At 39.7% G+C, this 20,005-nt stretch overlaps 1 protein-coding gene across 4 annotated transcripts in view; it reads right to left on the reverse strand.

Moving 5' to 3' along the window:
* Positions 1 to 20,005, reverse strand: part of Ccdc141 (coiled-coil domain containing 141) — a 157,867-nt gene that overhangs the window by 107,019 nt on the left and 30,843 nt on the right. For all 4 annotated transcript variants that reach the window (XM_076569743.1, XM_076569744.1, XM_015988611.3 and 1 more), the window contains 3 exons: positions 15,413 to 15,604; positions 11,580 to 11,688; positions 6,983 to 7,236 (listed from right to left, as the gene is read on the reverse strand). In XM_076569743.1, the coding sequence (XP_076425858.1) occupies positions 6,983 to 7,236; positions 11,580 to 11,688; positions 15,413 to 15,604 (555 nt within the window). The remainder of the gene's footprint in view (positions 1 to 6,982; positions 7,237 to 11,579; positions 11,689 to 15,412; positions 15,605 to 20,005) is intronic.

The raw sequence follows: 20,005 nt of genomic DNA on the forward strand, positions 1-20,005 counted from the left end.
CGCTGAGCAAGCCATGGGGAGAGCAAGCCAGTAAGCAAAATCCTCCATAGCCTCTGCAGCAGCTCCTGCCTTGAACTAGCCAGGGCAATGCTGGAGAGCTCACCCTCCTGGCCAAGATGGGAGAGCTGGCAGGTTGACCAGCTCTACAACTACCCAGGTCCAGAACCAGGTTCATTCCCAGTAGGTGAAACAGTGTGTGAAGGATTAGGAAGTGTGATCTTGTTGGAGGTGGTTTACCACTGGGGATAGGCTTTGAGTTTTCAAAAGCCAGGGCCAGGACCAGCCCTAGGCCCCATCTAGTTCCTGTGGGTCAGATGTAAGCTCTCAGCTGCTACTCCAACACTATTCCTGCCTGTGGCCACAATCCCTGCCATGATGGTCATGGACTCATCCTCTGAAACTGTAAGCAAGGCCCCAATTCAAGGCTTTCTTTTCTAAGTTTCCCTTGGTCATGATGTCTCTTCACAGCAATAGAAGTTGATTTTTAACTACTTCTCAGGGTGGGTTGACTTTGCCCTGAGCTGGATACCCAGTGCATCTGTTCTCATGCCCACCGGAAGAGGCTAACTCCTCCAGCAGTTTAGACAGTTAGCTGGGATCTGGCTAAAGTGCAGCTGCGTGCCAGTGCTTAATACAGCTCAAAAATGACACACAGCGACATAGTGGACACTTGAGGATTTGCTGAATATTTATATATCAAATTGTGTTCTAAGAATTTTACATAATTGTGTTATATATTTTACATAAGTATGACTTTATTTTTATAACAAGTGAATAGATGGCTACCATGATTAGCCTCATTTTACACTAAGGAAAGTAAGACACAGAGGCTAATAACTGCTCAATAACCTTGGTAGTAAGTATGTAAGTCTGGATAGGTAACCATGCCTGCTGCACCAGATTCCCTGCGCTGTGGCCCTTGCCCCGCAGGGCCACTGCAAGCAATGATGATTGGCATGCATTCTAATTAGCAAACTTGTCTATTACTTTCAGAATTGCAAGAATCTATAAACATTAAGAGACCCTGTATTTCCTGCTGACATGCCTGAGAAAGAATTCCAAACATAGCTAAGGTGTCAAAATAAAATTCTATGATAAGTTTTAAAATACATATGGATCATTATTTATGTCTGCTATTGGAACAAACTCACAGATTCCAATATCATCAAGCTAATTATAACCCTCCTCTGCTCCCCAACCCATTTTTTGCCTTATAGCAGACAGTGTTCAAAAGCTACATTTAAAGAAGGATTTTTTAAATTTTTTCTTAACCCTTCTTGTGTTATCTCATATTAATTTAAGCTGGTCATTCATTCCGACTCCAAAGTAAATGAGAGAGTGGCAGCATGTACCAGAAAATACATACACAAGCAGAAGCATGTGTTTATATACACTAAAGTTTTGCAGATGCCTCAGAGACACAAGACTACAGCCATGGAAGCTAGACTTCTATGGGTCATCTCTGATGACATTTTAGATATAGTTGACAGGAATATAGTGTTTGATGATGGTGTACACTCTACTCAAATTATGAACCATAAAACCCTCCCGGTGAATCCTGTTATTCTCCCCTCTGTAAAGGCATGTATACATACATAAATGTACATATACACATAGGTGAAACCATGCTAGTAAAGGCAGATGTCTGCCTCAGTTTTAATCCTCCTAGATGTCCTTGACATTGCCTTGCATAAAGAGGCCATGAATAACTTAGTTTTAATATATTTGTTTGCCTCACTTATGCCTGATTGGAACAATTGAGAAAAATTACATTCATAAATCTTCTTGCCAAGATAATTAATTATGCGCAAAATACTCCAAGCTGCTTCTGATTTTCATTAATAAAGCATATTATCTGCAAACTAAGATGCTGCTCTAGCTGAAAAGAAAGAGCAGTTTGGTCGTCTGTCGGTCTGAAACACACGTGTGTTACTTTACGTAGGAAAACCAGTGATGAAGGAAGAGCACTCTGTGAATACGCTTTCCAGATGATCACATCCCAAATAAGACAGAGAAACACTCCGTTTTCATTTACTGCTCTCTGTAAATAATGCACAGCGTTAGTGGCTAACATGCTGCTCATTACATTTTCTTCCCCAAAGAGAATTAACTGATATTTTCAAAAGCATCAGGCCACAAACACTGAGAGTTACAGAAGTATCAATTGTCTCAAATAATCCTTGGGGGAGAAGATGCATCAGACATGCTGACATCCATATTAGTATTTATCCACAGTTTTCATTCTGATTCTTCATCTCATTTCCCTTCTTCTCAAGTGGTTAGAAGGACTGACAGAGCTGCTGTTTATTAATGTATCTGCTCATAGTCCTTTCACTCCATAAAACAAGCACAGAATGGACAAGCCTTCTCTTCCTATGAAGTGTGTCCACCATGTGCCAGAATTATCCAGTGGACTTTACAGGAATATCAGAGTCCTACCACAAATCACTAGCAATCTCTCTCAATCTAGTGTCTGTGTAGCCAATTTTATCACTGTATCATCCACAAAACTGTCAACACAACATCCAGAAAGTTGAAAATCTCATAAGAGAATTATACTATGTTAATGTCTAGTTAGACTGAAAATATTCACTTGTTTATATAACAATCAATGCTGCATGCTTAATTACTGTTTACAGCATCGAGAAACTGAAGAGACTCTACCTCCTCACCAATAAGACACTGTTTAAATTGTATTACAACCAATATCATAGATTCATCCAATTTCTTATTCTACTTTTTACCCAAGGATATGTCTATTATTTGGTCAAAGTCATAAAAGTCATTATTACAATATAGAATATATAAGTGAGCTGCTTTAGTTTTGCTTATATTTTTCTATATTTAATAAAAAAAAATGTTCATGGCTGTGACTAGACCCATGCTAGAATAAAAGTTCAAAAGTGGCAGCTGTATGTCACAGTAATCATCTGTGAGAACAGTGGGCCCCACACTTCCAGCAAATGAGAATTATTATGTAATAAGCTAAGAAAATACCGTCTTTAAAAAAAAAAAACCATTTAATTGAATGCCCATGAATGAGTATGGTTAGTAAAATGATAAAAGTGGCTTATTTGACTGTACTGTTATGAATCCAAAATAAGTAACAAGTTTGGCCTTCAATCCAAGACCAATCCTTACCTCAGCTGGGTGGCAGAGGTAATATGTTGGGCCTATTCTCTCCCTCTCGGGTACAATGACAGAAAGCACTGTTCTGATATGGCCGTCACTATGTGCCTGGGACTGTCCCAAGTACTTGACATTGAAGAGCTCACTTGGTCATAAGACTTGAGGCAATTACTATTATTACACACCTTTTTAGAGATAATAGAACTTCAGAGAATTTAAATAACTGCTCAGTTCCTCAGTTGATAAATGGTAGAGCCATAATTTAAACCCATCCAGAAGTCTGGCCTTAGGATGTGTGTTCTTGCAAGCACAAAGAATGATTATTATTAATTGCTCTTGCTGCTGTACTGCAGTTAGCAAGAGAAAATGCACCATGGACTGTTTTCAGAGTACAAGTCTACATTTTGTTTTTAAGATGAAGACTATCTTACTCATCAATGAGGTATATATTTAAGCAGTGTTTATTCTTATACAATAATCATATTAGTTTGCTTCAGGACTGTTAGGAAGGGAGTACAAATGAAAGCTCCATCACCTTCTCCATGAATGTATATGGCTGTATATGTAATGACTATGCCTAGAGGACATCCAACAATGAGGACCATCGGGGCCCCCAGCATATATAGCATCACTAACACCAAACCTGGGGAAGGAATTCATGTTAGTTTAACCAAGTGGAGAAAGCTGTGTATGTTGATCATCTCTGAAGAGGATGGGTATTATACTATATGTTCATGCATGCTATTGCATTTTGTTATTAGAACAACTCTCTGAATTTGTGTTATTCTCGGTTTAGAGATAAGGTCCCACAATGAAATACTACTATACACTTACTGGAAAGGCCAGAATTCAAAACTCAGAGAGAATCTACTGCAGGCGAGATGTGGAACATAGCAATTTTCTTCATTGCTGGAGGGATGCACAGCTAACTTAGATGACAGTTAAACATATTCTAAGCACACTGTCCAACACATGCTCCTTGTTACTTATTCAAATGAGCTGAAATCTAGCTTGACACTAAAACCTACACATGGCTGTTTATTCACACTTGACAAAACCTGGAAGCAACTAAAATGCTCCTTAGCAACTGAACGGATGGGTAAACAGTTGTAATGGCAGACAATGGGATATTAGTCAGCCTTAGACAGACATGAGCTATCAAGCCACACAAAGATAGGGAAGAAACTTAATTGCTTATTACTGGGTTGAAAGGTAAGTTTGTGTGAAAACTACACAATGGATGGTTCCAACAAGACTAAGTAAAACAGATCAGTGCACATGGCTGGGGAGGGAGGGATAAATGAGCAGAGAACAAAGGACTTGAGGGGGCAGTCAAGTTATTCTGCATGGAATTATAATGACAGAGACCCACCATTATACATCTGTCCGCATTCACGCAATATACAACACTGAGACTGGACCCTAGTGAGTACCCTGGATGATAATGATGTCTTAATGTAAGAACATCCGCATAACTAAAGTCCTCTTCGGGCATAGGATGCTGATAATATGGTTGCTGTGGTGGGATGCATGGGAAATCTCTACTTTGTGCTCAATTTCCCTACCAACTGAAAACTTCCCTAAAAGATGAATGGTGTCTTTCCAAAAGCAACCTCCAAAAGCACCTCACTCTTTTAAACAAGACAGGGAGGGAAGGAAAGGGGAGGGAGAGAGGGAAAGGCTCCATTAAGTCAGAATTCATCAAGTCAGAAACCGATAAAACCTGACTTCAGCTATCACCAAACACCTCAGTCGAGATATTTCAATTTTTCTTTAGTATGTAGATAAGCTATAATATTGTTACCTAGAATTTTCTGAATTCTGATATCTTTTTATACTGCAGGAATTCGAGTGGCTGATTAGTTTTGCAGTCAAGAAGGCAAAATTACCAGCTCAAATACAAAAGTTAAAACCTCTTATGGCTATGTTTTCATTATTGGGGCAATTGTTCTGTGCTTGGGAAAATCCTCTTAGATGAGTCTTTTTTTCTGGAGAGAACAGGTCTCTGCATTAAGCTGAGTGAGCAACAACCCCCTGTACATGAGAACGAGAAGAGTTTTGAGTCTGTTCTTGGAAGCATCAGAGTCAGGGGTTAGACTCTGAACCTAAAAAGAAAGAGATAAGGGAGACATTCCCTTAAAGAGACAGTCGCTCTGGGAACATGATACCAGAATCAGAACTAGGAGAGAACTGGATGGCAGAGAGGGTAAATAGAGAATGGGAAGAGGAATGCCGGAAGGAAGAGCATAAGCTATAATGGACCTGCTTGTGATAGGAAGACAAAGAACCTAGGAACACTCGCTTAATTGACAATTTTGAGTAGATTCTCATCTGGGTATGAATTCCCTCTTGGTATACCACTGTCATCACTGAAAGATGACTGTGCAGTATGACTGTACCTTAAGTTACACACATGTGAAGTGGGATGGGAATAAAGATAGGACCTGGAAAAGAGAAGCCCGCAGTACATCATCAGAAGCAGGTGGGAGCCAGCAGAGCCCAGGCAGAAGATGCCAGAAGAGGGTGATGCCTGGAGGAGGCAGCAACAGAACACAGGTAGAATATGTGACAGGAAAGATCTACACTGGTACCTTCAATGCCACTTCCTGCAAGAGGCCTGTCTGATTAATAGAGCAACACTTGCCAACATTCATGTCTCATTGGATTTTTAAATAGCACTTGTCACTGATCACTTATTTTATGACTTGCCCATCATACAGTCTAGTAGTTCTCAAGTGACAATGATTTTGCATGCTGGGTTACATCTTACAAATTCTAGCGACATTTTAGATGTCCTAACTGAGGGTGTTCGACTCAAAATAGGGTGGTAAACATCAGAGATTCTACTTCTTAGTATGTACCAAGCACCCTCCTCCAGAGCAAGAATTGCCTACCACCAAATACCAATAGTTCAAAGACTGAGAAATACAACAGAAGAAAATTCTCAAAGGAAAGAGATGCTGACTTGTGTGTATCTGCAACACTCGTAGTAGGGCACAGCACATAATAGGTAGTCAGTAAGTAAATCAAAATGTTAGACATTAAATCTTTTTTTTTTCAGCTTACAATAAGAACCAGCATACAGTTCCAGCTACATGTCTGTCTTCCAGTTTGCACCAGAGAAATGGGAAACATGGAAAGATCCCCCTCCTAGGCATCCTGATCAGGAGAGCTGCCTCCATATGATTTCCTGTCACTTAGTTTACACATATGTGAGAATGGGATTGGAGCAAACAGAAATGTTGCAGGAACTATACCAGCCATTTGATTTGAGCATGTCCCACTTTTAGCTTAAATATTACAATGTACCTACAATCTGAATAATGAGTTCTCCTGAGTCTGTAAACCCAGGGCATCCCAAACCCCTATAACCAAGAACATTCAGACATCAGGCAATGCTCTACCTTTTCCCACTGGTACCTGACCACTCTTCCAGGAATGCTGTCTCTATTTTGCACTACGGACTGTTTTAAATGAAATCAGTAGCAATGTGGCACAATTCCGCACATCTTTCCAGCACCCCAAAAAACCATAATTCATATTTTAGAATTTAAAGGAAAAACAAGACCCTTAGTAATGATCTAAAAGGGAGAATGCAAATTCAATGATATAACACAGTTATTTTCAAATAACTTAAAATTTTCAAGCTTAAAATGTTAATATTATAAGGAGATGGGAATCTTCATTTTCATATGCCTGCTTACTTGGGAAAGCCAGATAATAGTTAAGAGAAAATGCTTTTAGGTTAACCATTAACAGATTCAACCATGGCAATCGTGATGCTGTTCCAGAACATCACTAGTCCATGCAACTGGCCAAGGCCAAGACTTCACCCAATGCTTGTTTGTGTTACCTGGTTTTCTTGTTGGTCCCACAGACACAACTGTAGAACCTGAGCCAGTTCCTGCCGCTGTTGCTGCAAGTTCTTGACCAACTGTCTTCTCCTGTCTTGTAGAAGTTCAAGGAGGCTGTCGATCTTCAGACAGCTACTCTGAGCTCCCTGAATCAGCTCAGAATTCATATTAGATCCATCACACTTGAATTTTTCTATGAAGTCAGTGAGTTGTTGACTTTTGTTTAAAAGGACTAGGGATCTTTCTAAGAGTTCTAAAAGAAAATTAGAAAGAAAAAAATGTAGTAATGAGCATTTGTGTAGTTGTATTTGCATTGTTCATATAATTTATATGTATAACATTAATGATAAGCTACATTGAAAAGAACTTAAATATATAAACATTTTAAATGCTTTGCGATTTGTATGTTTTTTAAATCCCATGTGATCAAACACATATGTCTTTCAAACTGATCACCAGTTAACAACCTCTGTAGTGATTGTATTGTATACTATAAAAATGGGATTTAAATTCTAAGAACTGAAGAACCACCAGGAGCAAAGAGTATTGACGAGTAGGAGTTGAGAGCAGTGCTTTGAAGATCAACACTTGAATATCAGTTGGAGAAACAGTTAAGAGTATGTCCAGCCTCCACAAGCCAGGAATAGAACCAGGAATCATCTGTGATACACCCCTCCCCTTGTCTCACATTCAGTGACTTGTCTATTTTACACTCCCTTCCTACTTCCTGCATCCATCTACTTCTCTCCATCCCATGATGCAAGTGTCGGTACCTGGACCTGTATGACCCACTCTTGATAGCATCCACTCTAACCCACTCATCAATTCTTCACATTGACCCTCTGAGATCTTTTTAAACACATGTTGTAGTATTTGGTATTTCCCCCATGTTGTGATATGTGGTATTTTCCCCAAATTGAAATACTCCTTCCTGAAGAGAGGAGGAAGGCTTCTAAGATTCAGGAAACTAAAATACTTATGAGGTCCAGGAAGGTCACTAAACTTACAAGATCCAAAAGCTCATAAGATCCATAACCTCCTCCCCACCCAGGATTACATGAGCTATAAATAATTATCAAGCAAGAGTCTTCTCAGTACATCTTCTTGCAAACTGCAGAGAGCTCCAGGAACTCACTTTTATGAGTCATCACCCATGTTGGGGTAGAGTCCTAGGAGATGCTGCTGCCTTTGAGTCATCCATGCTGCTGTAAGTAACCCCAGTAGACTTATTGTTTCACCAAGCTGAGTGGAGGAATATTTTCTTCAGTCTATCATCAGTGCCCTATCTAAGATGAGCAAGCATCTGTCCACATCTCCTCAGGAGACATATACAGCATATGTCTGTCCCTCTCTCCTTCTTCTCCATATTCCTCTACCTATTTCTACCTTCCTCCGCCTATTCCCCTCTTCCCTTCTCTATATCACCCTCCCATTTTTCCTCCCTTCCTCTCTCAACAATGGCTTCTTTGCCTTAAAATTAAGGGCTAGATTCCTTAAAGTAGATTATCACATCTAACATGACCTAATTTCTGTCTTCTTTTTCCAAAAGCCTCAATCTTACCTCTGTAAATTCTTCACATATCTATACTTTCTGCTGCATCTCTATTCTCCCCTACTTCCATTGTCAAGGATGCCATTCACTTCAACTCCCTTTATCTCTAGAACCTCTATCTACTCACATTTCAGCCCTATCAGTTGTCCTTAAAGAATAAACTGAACTAAGGCCGGGCGGTGGTGGTGCACGCCTTTAATCCCAGCACTCGGGAGGCAGAGGCAGGCAGATCTCTGTGAGTTTGAGGTCAGCCTGGTCTCCAAAGCGAGTTCCAGGAAAGGCGCAAAGCTACACAGAGAAACCCTGTCTCGAAAAACCAAAAAAAAAAAAAAAAAAAAAAAGAATAAACTGAATTAAATACTCCTATTAAGCATTTTCATTGTGCAATATTACTTTCACTCATAACTCTTATCTTGTCTATAATATTACAGCTGTGTGTATGGTTATTTGCCTAATAATGGCCCTTGCCACTAACCCCAGTGCAATATGATGACAGGACCCTGGGTTCCTCACCAGGAACTGTTTCAGAAATGTTATTACATGTCACTAAATTCAAAAGAGAAGATTGGAAAGTAATCAGGAAACTGTTTTCTGAAGAAATACTAACAAGTCAAGGTTAGATCAAAAGGAGAGAAGACAGTTGAGGCTATGTTAGTCTTCAGCTATCTAAAGCATTCTACTCTGGTGGAACATTCTGGAAGGCAGAAACCTCAACCAGTCACCCTGTTCTGACCCAAGCCATGAGACCCAGTGGTCACATAGGTGTTGCTAAAGAAGAAAAGGGACAATTGGGGCAGTTTCATCATAGCTTCCAGATATATTTTGTCATCATGACATTCACTTTTGTACCACTCTACTACTCAACAACTCAAAATTTTATTAGAACTGCCAATTCATATTTTATTCTCTTAAATTTAATGATGATGATAGATACAAAGCCCTTGACTAGCAATCAGAAATTTCATCCATTAATATGCACTTCAAATCATGTCATCTTAACCACATCCCACTAATCGGCTGATTAGTATAACTCCGATTTTATAAAAACAAGGCTCTTGAGGCCACCATTGGGCATTATTCATTAGGATCCAGTTCTTCTGATCACTGCCCCCTACAATCTTTCAAGTATCACACAGAGAGGCTTAAGAACATCCCAAAATTCATGCCACCAAAGACAAAGTATGCTCCTGGTGTTCAGCCAGCGTTTTATCCATCTTGTCAACCCAAGAGGAGGCTTGGTAGACTCTCAAAGATTACACTGAAAAGTAAGGCATGAGTCCGTTGTCAGCTGGATGCCAGAGCCTCAGGCTTCCTTTAAAAGGCAGTGTGCATCTGTGTCAGCTGGCTTATTGTGTCACTGATGCTGTTAAATTTGAAGAAGCCAGCAGAAGCAGAAGCAGAAGGAGGAATACAAACACTGTCTCCTCTTCCAGCTCCAAATATTTATGGAAAAGTCCCCACTTCCACAGGGTAAAGCTCCATGAGTAAAGTTGCTGTGGGATAATCATGTTGGCCAGGGGAGATTGACTTGTGATCATAAAACCCATCATGGTCACAGGACTCGATTCTCTTCCAGCCCCCTATCAGGAATTTTAAGTGATTCAGCTCAGCCCCAGGGGACCCGCTAGATAACTGCTGCTGTGTCAGAACAGGCAGCTGATGCTTTAGTGCTGAATCTCCTGTTACACTTAAGATCTCATAGTGACAGGTGTGACGGACAAATCATCAGGAAAAAATACATCTCTACACATGGTTGGCTGCCATAAAAATTTACACTGGAAAGACTGTTATTAATCACTTTATTTTGGGAAACTTGTAGCAAGTGATTAATAATGAAGAGCTATTTTATAGAGATTTTGGAGAGCAATATAAGTTGTGTGTGTGTGTGTGTGTGTGTGTGTGTGTGTGTGTGTGTGTGTGTCTTTAAAAATACACTTTATTACTTTATCCATGTTCTACCTTTCTAACATGATCAAACTTTTGGGGGATCAAAGTCAATTTAAAAGTGACAGAGGCTACATAGAGCGAGTCTTCGTCTATAAAAAAAAAACAAAATAAAACAAATAATATCAAAATTTGTGACAAATCTATGAAGCCATTTCACTTAGACCCAGTTCAGATTAAAAAAATACATTACAAAAAAAGAAGGAAACTTTGCCCACCCATTTATTTACATTATTTTCCTTACAGCAGTCAGGCTAGTCCCAAGATTCTTGTGGTGAAGACCTGGCATATAAACTATGCTCTAACAATTCAACCATTGCTACTAGATATTGAGAGAGTTGAAAAAAATCTGCATAATGTTTTATTGGAATTTTATCTGGAAAAAATTCCTGTTCTTTTTCACTGTAATGATGGAAGAGGAGTTTTCCTTCTACACAGATGATGTTTCAAGGTTGGTTTGCATTTATTTACCCTTAGATGGAACACTACTGAATTCAGTCAATGAGTGTAGCTTAAGGGTCCACGGTACTGAGCAGCTTGTGAGATGCTGGATGTTGGGGATGGGGAGTAAACTGGATGCTGGGGATAGAGGGGTAAACCGAATGCTGGGAATGGAGGGGTAAACCAGATGCTGGGGATGGAGGGTAAACCAGATGCTGGGGATGGAGGGGTAAACCGGATGCTGGGGATGGAGGGGTAAACCGGATGCTGGGGATGGAGGGTAAACTGGATGCTAGGGATGGGGGGTACACAGGATGCTGGGGATGGGGGGTACACAGGATGCTGGGGATGGGGGGTACACAGGATGCTGGGGATGGAGGGTACACAGGATTCTGGGAATGGAGGGCTGAACAGGAGAGAGGCAGCCTCTGCCCTCAAGGATGATGATCTATGATACCTACAGCTAAACTTCCCGCAGGTCCTCTACCTTCCCCTAGTGCTACTTACAGCTAATGCTTTCTTTGAGAAGGTGGCCAAATGAAAAGCTTTGTTCATCTTTTTTTAAAAGAAAAAAAAAGAAAAAAAAAGAAAAAACTAAAGTATAAGAGCAGAAAATCTCCAAATACTGCCATTCACAAGAATCTATAACCATTTCTTGCCTTTGGCATGGCGGTCATGAAGCTGAAGAAGTGACTGTAAGGTCTCCACGCTCCCAAACTCATGAGGATTCTGCAGGAAAGCTTCAGCTTGGTCTATTTTTATAGCAAACTATGAAAAAAAACCACAGGGAAAGACGTGAATATGATAAAAACCAATGGAATACTTTATTATATTTATGGATTGTTCTCACACATTAATGATCTAGCTGACACAATATGAGGGGACTCAATATGACACATCTGTGTGCTAGCATGTTCTAATCTAGGATAGTATGCATGTATTTACATGTACTAAATTTATAAAATGCCATGGTTTCCCCTCCATTTTTATTTCTTTTCTAACTAGAAACATATTACGTATGCTAAAATAAACCATCTTGTTCATGTTTAAATATCTAGTAAGTTTTTCAGCCAACATTATCTTTTACAAATTACATTTTCTCTATAGCCAAAAACTCAGTAAATATCAATACTCTAAGGTAGGTTCTCAGAGAATAGCCAGAAAACTTGCTGACAAAAATCAATCAAAGATTAGCTAACCAATAATCTATAAATGCACAAGTAAATTTAACTTAGAGAAAAATCTAATTAAATGTTGTGTGTTTCTTTTCCTCTGTGTGTTTAAACATAGACACAGAACATTTATAGATGTCTGTGAATAACAGTCTAATATCATCGAAGAAAACACACTCAGACACACATGTAAAGGGAGAAGAGATGGCGTCTAAAATATGCCGACTTGTGGATTTTATAAGAGGGAGTGTGATCAGAGATGAGGGAGCGGAGGCAAGCTTTAGCTTTTGAAGCTTTAATTGCCAACCTTATTTGAATTATGTCAATAGTATTTGTGCCTCATTTGTATAAATAAAAATGGGATTGGCTGAAGCCGACATGAAAACTAGAACATTTCTCCATTTCAAAGGAGGGTGTATAACACACCAATGGTGGCCAATACGGTCAATTTCATTTTCTGAAATTTTTCCTTCAAGTAAATTTGAGATGAAAAGATATTTGAAGTTAGGAAAAAATCCCCAGGGGGATAATCTTGAACATAAATTTTAGGTGGGAGCAAAGCATAGTTAAATATCCGATTACAGTGTCCCCATGGCGGCAGACAGCTGGTGTGTTTTTGCACCAAGGTTCAGTGAAGGTTATAGTTTGTAAAGAGCATGGTAAAATGTTCACCTTAGGATTTAGTTTAGAATAAAACAATAAAGGCAAAGTATCCATGAGAAAGACAAAGAAGCCCCCCACTGCACTTGACTTCCGGTTTCGCTTTTTCTAAAGTATTGTCTTTGAATTTGGTGATTGCTAATACTTAATGAAATCCGTTGACTAAGAGGATGTATCACATTTTGATTATGACAGCAGCTGCAGAAAATGCAGTTCTAAGTGGTATGGAATGATGAGAGGTGACTGGTGAGCCTGTCCCCTCTGAAAAGCACAGAAGGCCTCTGCCATCTTGTAGGACAAGCTAATGGACACTGGTCACTGTCACTCAGCTGTATTGTTCCCAAATCACAGCAGTGACTGAGAAGACCCTCATGTGGCAGTTAAGCCTAGGAGCCAGATGCTATCCTATAATAACCACCAACCAACTCATAACATCTCTTAGAACTCTAAAGAAGTCTGGCATGGTTAGTTATAGGGGATTACATACACACAAGTGTTCACATCTCTCCTCCATTCAGATTCTGAGAACTGATTTTTAACGATATCATTCCAAGAGAATCGTCAAAAGAGGAAAACACCATAGGCTATTTGTTGTTCTCCAGTAGAACATTGCAGACAGTTTATAGCCATGGTATAGTTTATATCTTTATTTCAGATTCTTACTCAAAATTGTTTCAACTGTAAACAAAAGAGGTTCTAAAAAATCCTTGATTTATTAACTCTTATCTTGTGGACTTTTTCCCATCTAAAACTTATGCTTTTCTCCTTCTTTCTGAAGTTTGTATAGAGTGGAATTGGCAATGGAAATTTAAACAGAGTTAAAATTAATTTCATCATCTTTCTTTATCATTGGGAAAATTGCTTTACCATAGAGAAGCAGTCTGCACATTATGTAGGACCCTGATTCCACTTAGTGTGAGTGGTTCATGGAATGGGAAGCAAGCTAATATAGACCTATTTGGTCATTTCCCTAGATCCAATAAAAGCTTACTCAAGTGTATGGATAAGAGCGCCTTGTTGATCTGATTTGGCTTAGTATTTCCTCCTACTCCTTAGAATATCTGGAAGTAATTTCCACATCACAGAGAAAATTAGCTAGCATTTACACTAAAACACACCAAGAAACAAATATTGAGCCTAATGTTGGGAAAAGATCATTTGCTGTGCTCAGGAGCGCTGAGTTTCAAAGCCAGTGACATTTATACCCCTTCTACTAAGACGGGATGAATCAGCGAGGGCTGTAATTTGGCTTCTGTGAGTGCATTTCAGCTGTCTTATTTCTTCTCCCAAGAAATGAGGTCTTATAAGGAATGCCCCACACCCAAGACACGGTCTATAAATGAGCAGAGCTTTGGTGTCAAGCTGTGACATGTGAATCTTGAAAGCTACAGTATCGGTTTTGTTCCTCTTCTAAATGAGTTCATGGTGCATGAGATGGTCCACCTCAAGTTTTATGTTCTGTTACTAATCTTCTCGCCTTCATTATTCCAGATTTAACTCCTGAATTTCCCTCCTAAGAACTTCAGGGTTTTTGAGGGTAGTGTTTTATCACAGTGCAGTAGCACTTGGTCGCCAGCAAGAGCATGCTGCCACTGCCCAGAGGAGTTAAAATGTAAAATCTCCAAGAAGTGTCTTACAAAAAATATACATCTTTCGAAATCTTTTGGCTTTACATTTTGAAATAAAAAAAAAAACCTCCATAAAGACCAAAAAAAAAAGTAAAATAAATAAAAACTAAAGAAAAATTACGGAAGGAATTCAGTAGCTATTCACCTGTGTCAACACAGTCCAAGACTGGAGTTGTGTGAGGAGATGTCTCAGTGCTTGTGAGAAAATGCCAGGAAAACAAGACACAAGTGTTGTGACCTCAGTTTCCTCAGAACACAGACTTGTCCCCAGGATATGGCTTCCTGCTGCTCCCAGGTGTGGCGGATGGCAGGGAGTCTACTTCAGCTGGTATTCATCCAGCTCGACGGAAAAACACGTGGCACTTGTCCTTGTGATTATACACTTTATTCAGGTGACTCTTGACCCTCATAGTAGAAACTTTTTGATGCTCTGGGTAAAGGTGGTCATTGTAGGAGACCTTAGTCCACCTCATGGTAGGCCCTGTTGTCCCAGGTTCACACCGCCTCCGAGAACAGTAAACAATATGACGTCTAGGGCCTTTTTCTTTCTTTATTTTCATTTTAATAGGTTTAAACTATAGAAATTCACCTATATCCCTTAGGAAATGCTCCATGAAATGCTGGGTTTACAGGTCAAACATTCTACAAAATACTTTGTAATAGATTTTTCAAGTAAGCAGGAGAAATTTTAACCCCTGACTTTTAGCCAATAAAATCCTCCACATCAGCATTCCCTAATAACTGTACAGTAAGAGTAATCAGATTCCATGATTATGTTACTATCCTCTAAAGAGGGAACTAGATCAAAGTGACAAAGAGTTCCACTTAACTATCTATATTTAAGTGACTGATGATCTATATTTCAAATATTAATTTTATTTTTTCCAAAATAATGCTAAATGTATTGCATATTTCCCAGTCATTCTGCCATTTTGAACATGCACACAACCTGTGTTTTAGGAAGTCAAACGTTTTTCAATGTGCTAGTTATTTGTATTGATTTGGAGAAGCAAATGTTCTGGAAATACCAACCTCCAAAGCACTTTCAAAAAACTCAGAAGTCAGCTCCAGGAGCTCCCTTCTTCTTTCAAGCATGCAGACCAGGGTTGTCCATGCTTCACCCAGAGTCTGGGCCATGGCATCATACACCTGACTTTGAGCCTTGTTAGCTTCCGCTGTCCTGTCTGCTTCCTGTAAGAGTTCCCACACACGATCTTCCAAGGCCTAAGTCCAGGAAAACAAAAGGTACAGTCAGTGTGTCATCCAGTGTAAAAACAAGGCACCCCCATTTTAAACACAGATATCTGAAACTGTATGTGATCTAGGAAGGGCTAGAAGACAATTGATAATTCATAAACACAAATCATATTTCCTCCTGCTTCCAAGTGAACATTTCTGCTCTTATACCTACAAACATGCTCTATGGGTTTTATTTTTTTCCTGATTGTTAAATTCTTCTGAAAAATCTTCACCAAAACATCCAGCAACTTCTTCCAACTCAAAATATCTGCACCTTCTCATACCACCTTCACCAGGTCTACCACTCGCCTCACCACCCAGAAAGCTTTGTAAAAGATGACCTTCCTTTCCCATCTCGTCTCTTCCACTCCAGCTCCCTTCAGTTCCCAGGCCCAGACAGTCCTGTCACGCAGGCCACTTCTTCACAGTCTCTCCTCTCCTTCACCTCACACCTTGTGTGGCTTCCTCCCTGGTTCGCCATGCTCCTCTCTCCTGCTCCAGGCTCTTCATCACCCACGCCCTCCTGTGTGGGAAGGCCATGCAGATCTTTCTAACTCAAAAGCAGGATCCTGCCACTGAGCAACGTGCAAATCTTTCTGACTGATTTGCGGATAAAATTCGGTCAGCACACAAGGCCTCAGTGCAGGATTTTACTTCTATTCTCACCTCTTTCCGCTTACTCTGCCATATTCTTCTCTACAGAGAATCATCCCTGACTCGGCCTAGAATCCTCTCCCTTCTAGTCACATGCCTCTCCTTGTTCCACCCATGGCTCACTTGTCTAAACAATGTTTCCCCATTGGTCAAGGCATTGGAGTGGTGGGTCTTCTATGTCCCTCAACTGTCTCTCCTGAATGAATTTAGGGCCTTAGTCTTCTAAAACTACTTTCAAGTATATAAAAAAATGTTAACAGTTTCTTCTGGGCTGGAGAGATGGCTCATCCATTAAAGGCTAGGCTCACAAGCAAAAATATAACTGTTTCTCCTGGTTATAAAAGTAACATACAGATAGTCCTCAACTGGTGACAGCGTTACGCTAGTGCCCAGAATCTGAGAGAAGACTACTGCATTCTGCCAGGGCTAAGCGGACTCGGTGGGTTCTAATAAAGAGTGAAGACATGAAGGTGGGGGAGGGGAGGGTTGGAGGAGGGAACTGGATGTAGATATGGCCAAAATACATTGAATTTGTGTATGAAACTACCAAGAGTAATTTTTAAAGGAAAACATTTTAAGATGTATCTCAATATTTTTAAAAATATGCATAGCTGAATATTCAGTGTCCATAAAGTTTTATTCATATACAGCCACATTCATTTCCATATCTATGGCTGTTTTTACATCACAAAAGCAGAGCTTGGATAATTGCAACTTATGGGGCAATACCATCTACAAAGCCTAAAATATCCACCACGTGACTCTTAAACAGAACAAAACATATAAGGTTACTCTCTGACCTTTAACCTTTAAATCAGTAGGAAAGTATTTTTTTAGTAGCAAATACCACATCACATGCAATGCCATGATTTACTTATTATTCTCATATTGTTAAACTCCAAACCTGCTTTCCATCTTTAACTACTGCAAATAGTGTTGGGTTAATATAATCTTCACTCTATCTAACATCTTGTTCCTTGGCTATAGCTTTGTGGATTGCTCTCATTTCCACAAGATAAATTCTTAGTGGTGGGTAGATTCAGTGGGCATCAACATTGCAAGGCTTTTGGTACAGCCACTAGGCTGTGCCCTAGAGGACTGGCACCAATCGATGACAATGGATTTCAGTTTGCTCTTGATTCACCTGCAGTGCCTGCTAACTCCCAGGACAGCGACTTTTTGTGCTATACAATTCCCATCATGGGCCACAGCGTGAGAGTCACAGAAAGCATGTGAAGATCAAACTGGCCCGTGGGACGGGCTGTTTGTGCAGCCTATTTCCATACTGTAGAACAATGTTTTCTAATCCAGAGAACTCGGGAACTCAGACTGAAGGCTGTGGACCCTCAGTATGAGAAACCACTTTCTAACAAGTCGAGATTCACTGTTCCATTGCCCCATTGTGAAACTGAAGCACAAAGGCAAGTGGAAGCATTGAAATATATCAGCTTATAAGATTTTATGATAAGCGTCAAAAAGGCAAAATTCTCCTAAGGACCCATCAGTCTCTCTGAGACTACATTTATGGGTTCCCGGGGATCTAGGAAACAGTTTGAGAGCAATGAAGCAGAAGAAGTATCATAAGGGTGTGAGTGGACAGGGGTACCGACAGCATTAACAGGCACTATATTGGGCGCCAATGATCGTTGGTGAGCACCGTCCATCACAAGAAACCATTCTGCTCTCCAGGCTTGTGGTCACGGCCAGGAGGTGCGAGGGTGGTGGCCTCACAGAGTTGAACTGAATGGATAAGGAAATCAGAAGGCTTCTCAGGAAAGGGGAGAGATTCTGGGGAAGAGAGAAGAGCCAGGAAGATAGGGTGAGGTTTGGAACTGGATGCACGAAAGCTGAGAACGTTGGATCAAAGGAGGGAGGGACTTTTAGTGTAGCTACCAGGAAGCACCAGAGGCACTTCACAAAAATAATCTATCTCACAACCCCAAAGGGGAATGACACACCTCCTGAGGAATCACAACAGACAGGAAGTAAACGGTGAGATAATTTGATTGGTGTATTGTCCATTTTGGAAAACAGCATAAAGATCTTTTTCCTCACCAAGTAATACTATGGTATTTCCACATTTCTATTTTAATATTCATTAGTGAACTAATTTTTGTTCTTATGCTGTGAAGACAGAACTGTGCATGAAGAAAATTTTGAGGCATGAATATCTTTCACGTATGAAGATATTCTCTTTTCAGCAACAACAACAATAACCAAAACACACACAATTATTCCTCCAGAGATGGCGACCATTTTTCCTTTGGTCACAATGTAAAGCCGTAATATATCAGGCCTTCTTTTGGGGCAGGCGCTCTATAAACAAATGACTCAGAGCTGGAGTTAGGGTCAGGAGCATAGCTAAGTGGTAAGGTATATACAAAACCTTAAGTTTGACTCCCAGCTCCAGAACCCAGTCCTGAGGCCCACAAGCTGACCCTGCCACTTAGTGCCCTGTACATTTTATAAGCCAGTTTTTCTCAGCATGTCTCAACCTTCAACAGTAATATTGATTTTATAAACTTATGATAATCTAATGAGTAATCCAGGTGAGTCCCCAGCATAGCACCTGACAGACATTAACAGTCAGCAAATGCTAGATGGTATCTTTAATTATTTTAATATTCATGGGTACCTTCTCATTAATATAATCAAGTAATTATTATTCACTTATAAAACCACTGGAGTGAGGACATACTGTGATCCTTGCAGGGATAAAGCCAATACTACTATACTCATCATAGGTAGCAAAAAGCTACTTATGATGTAAAGGACCAATAATAAATACCCAAAAGTGAGTGTGAGCCCAAACATCAACAATTTTTTAAAAATGTGTACTAAAATGTATTTTGGGAAAAAATTTTGTTCTTCAAATTTTCACTAATCCTCTATAATAAAATAATCACTATATGTACAAATATAAATGTATTCTCTACGATGAATGATTATTTCATGTATAAAAATAATTCTATAACATTTTCCTATGGACAGTAAACATGCTTATTATATAAAATTAAAATGTACAAAAGTAGCAAATGTCAAGGTATCATGCAAAGTTTAAATCATTGCATTTGGATTTCATGGCAAATCTAACAGCATTGTTAAATTTGGTCTATGAATTTAGGAGATCTATGTGAGAACAGAGTGTTACATTTGGGACATGCAGTTCGCTTGGGCCAAAGACTGTAGAGATAACGAGGGTGACGTCTGCATGTTCCTTTTTATGCACGTCTAGGGCGTCTCTCACCAATGAAGGTGAGCAGCAGATGCATACTGTAATTATCAGAACTCCACCACTAGTGCTGACACAAAAGTCTCTATCAATTTATGCAGTCATCTTTTGCTTGTTCTTCTAAATGCCAATAACTTTCCTAATAAGTCTGGGTAAAAGCCCGTCATTCAATGCATATCAATGACCTCTTTGAGAGAAGACTGGCCCTTTGCTGACAGGCGAATTATCTGTGTCCATCTATAGAAACATCAGTATTGAATTAATAGGCATTTCAGCCTACTGTCACCAGGATTCTGGCTACACTGCCAAGTATTTTTGTTATCAATCATGACATTTCAGGGTCAGAATGAAGATGCCATCTGAATTTTCTATTTTTCATATGTATCTGGATACTGATTTTCTGAAATTTCTTGAAACCAACTCTTATCTTTTCTATCAAGCAATTCAAAAGTCTTCCTTAAGAAAATTACCTATGTAAACAGAGAAAAACCCCTCAGCTC

Source organism: Peromyscus maniculatus, chromosome 4, assembly GCF_049852395.1.
Source record: "Peromyscus maniculatus bairdii isolate BWxNUB_F1_BW_parent chromosome 4, HU_Pman_BW_mat_3.1, whole genome shotgun sequence".
NCBI classification, from domain to species: Eukaryota; Metazoa; Chordata; class Mammalia; order Rodentia; family Cricetidae; genus Peromyscus; species Peromyscus maniculatus.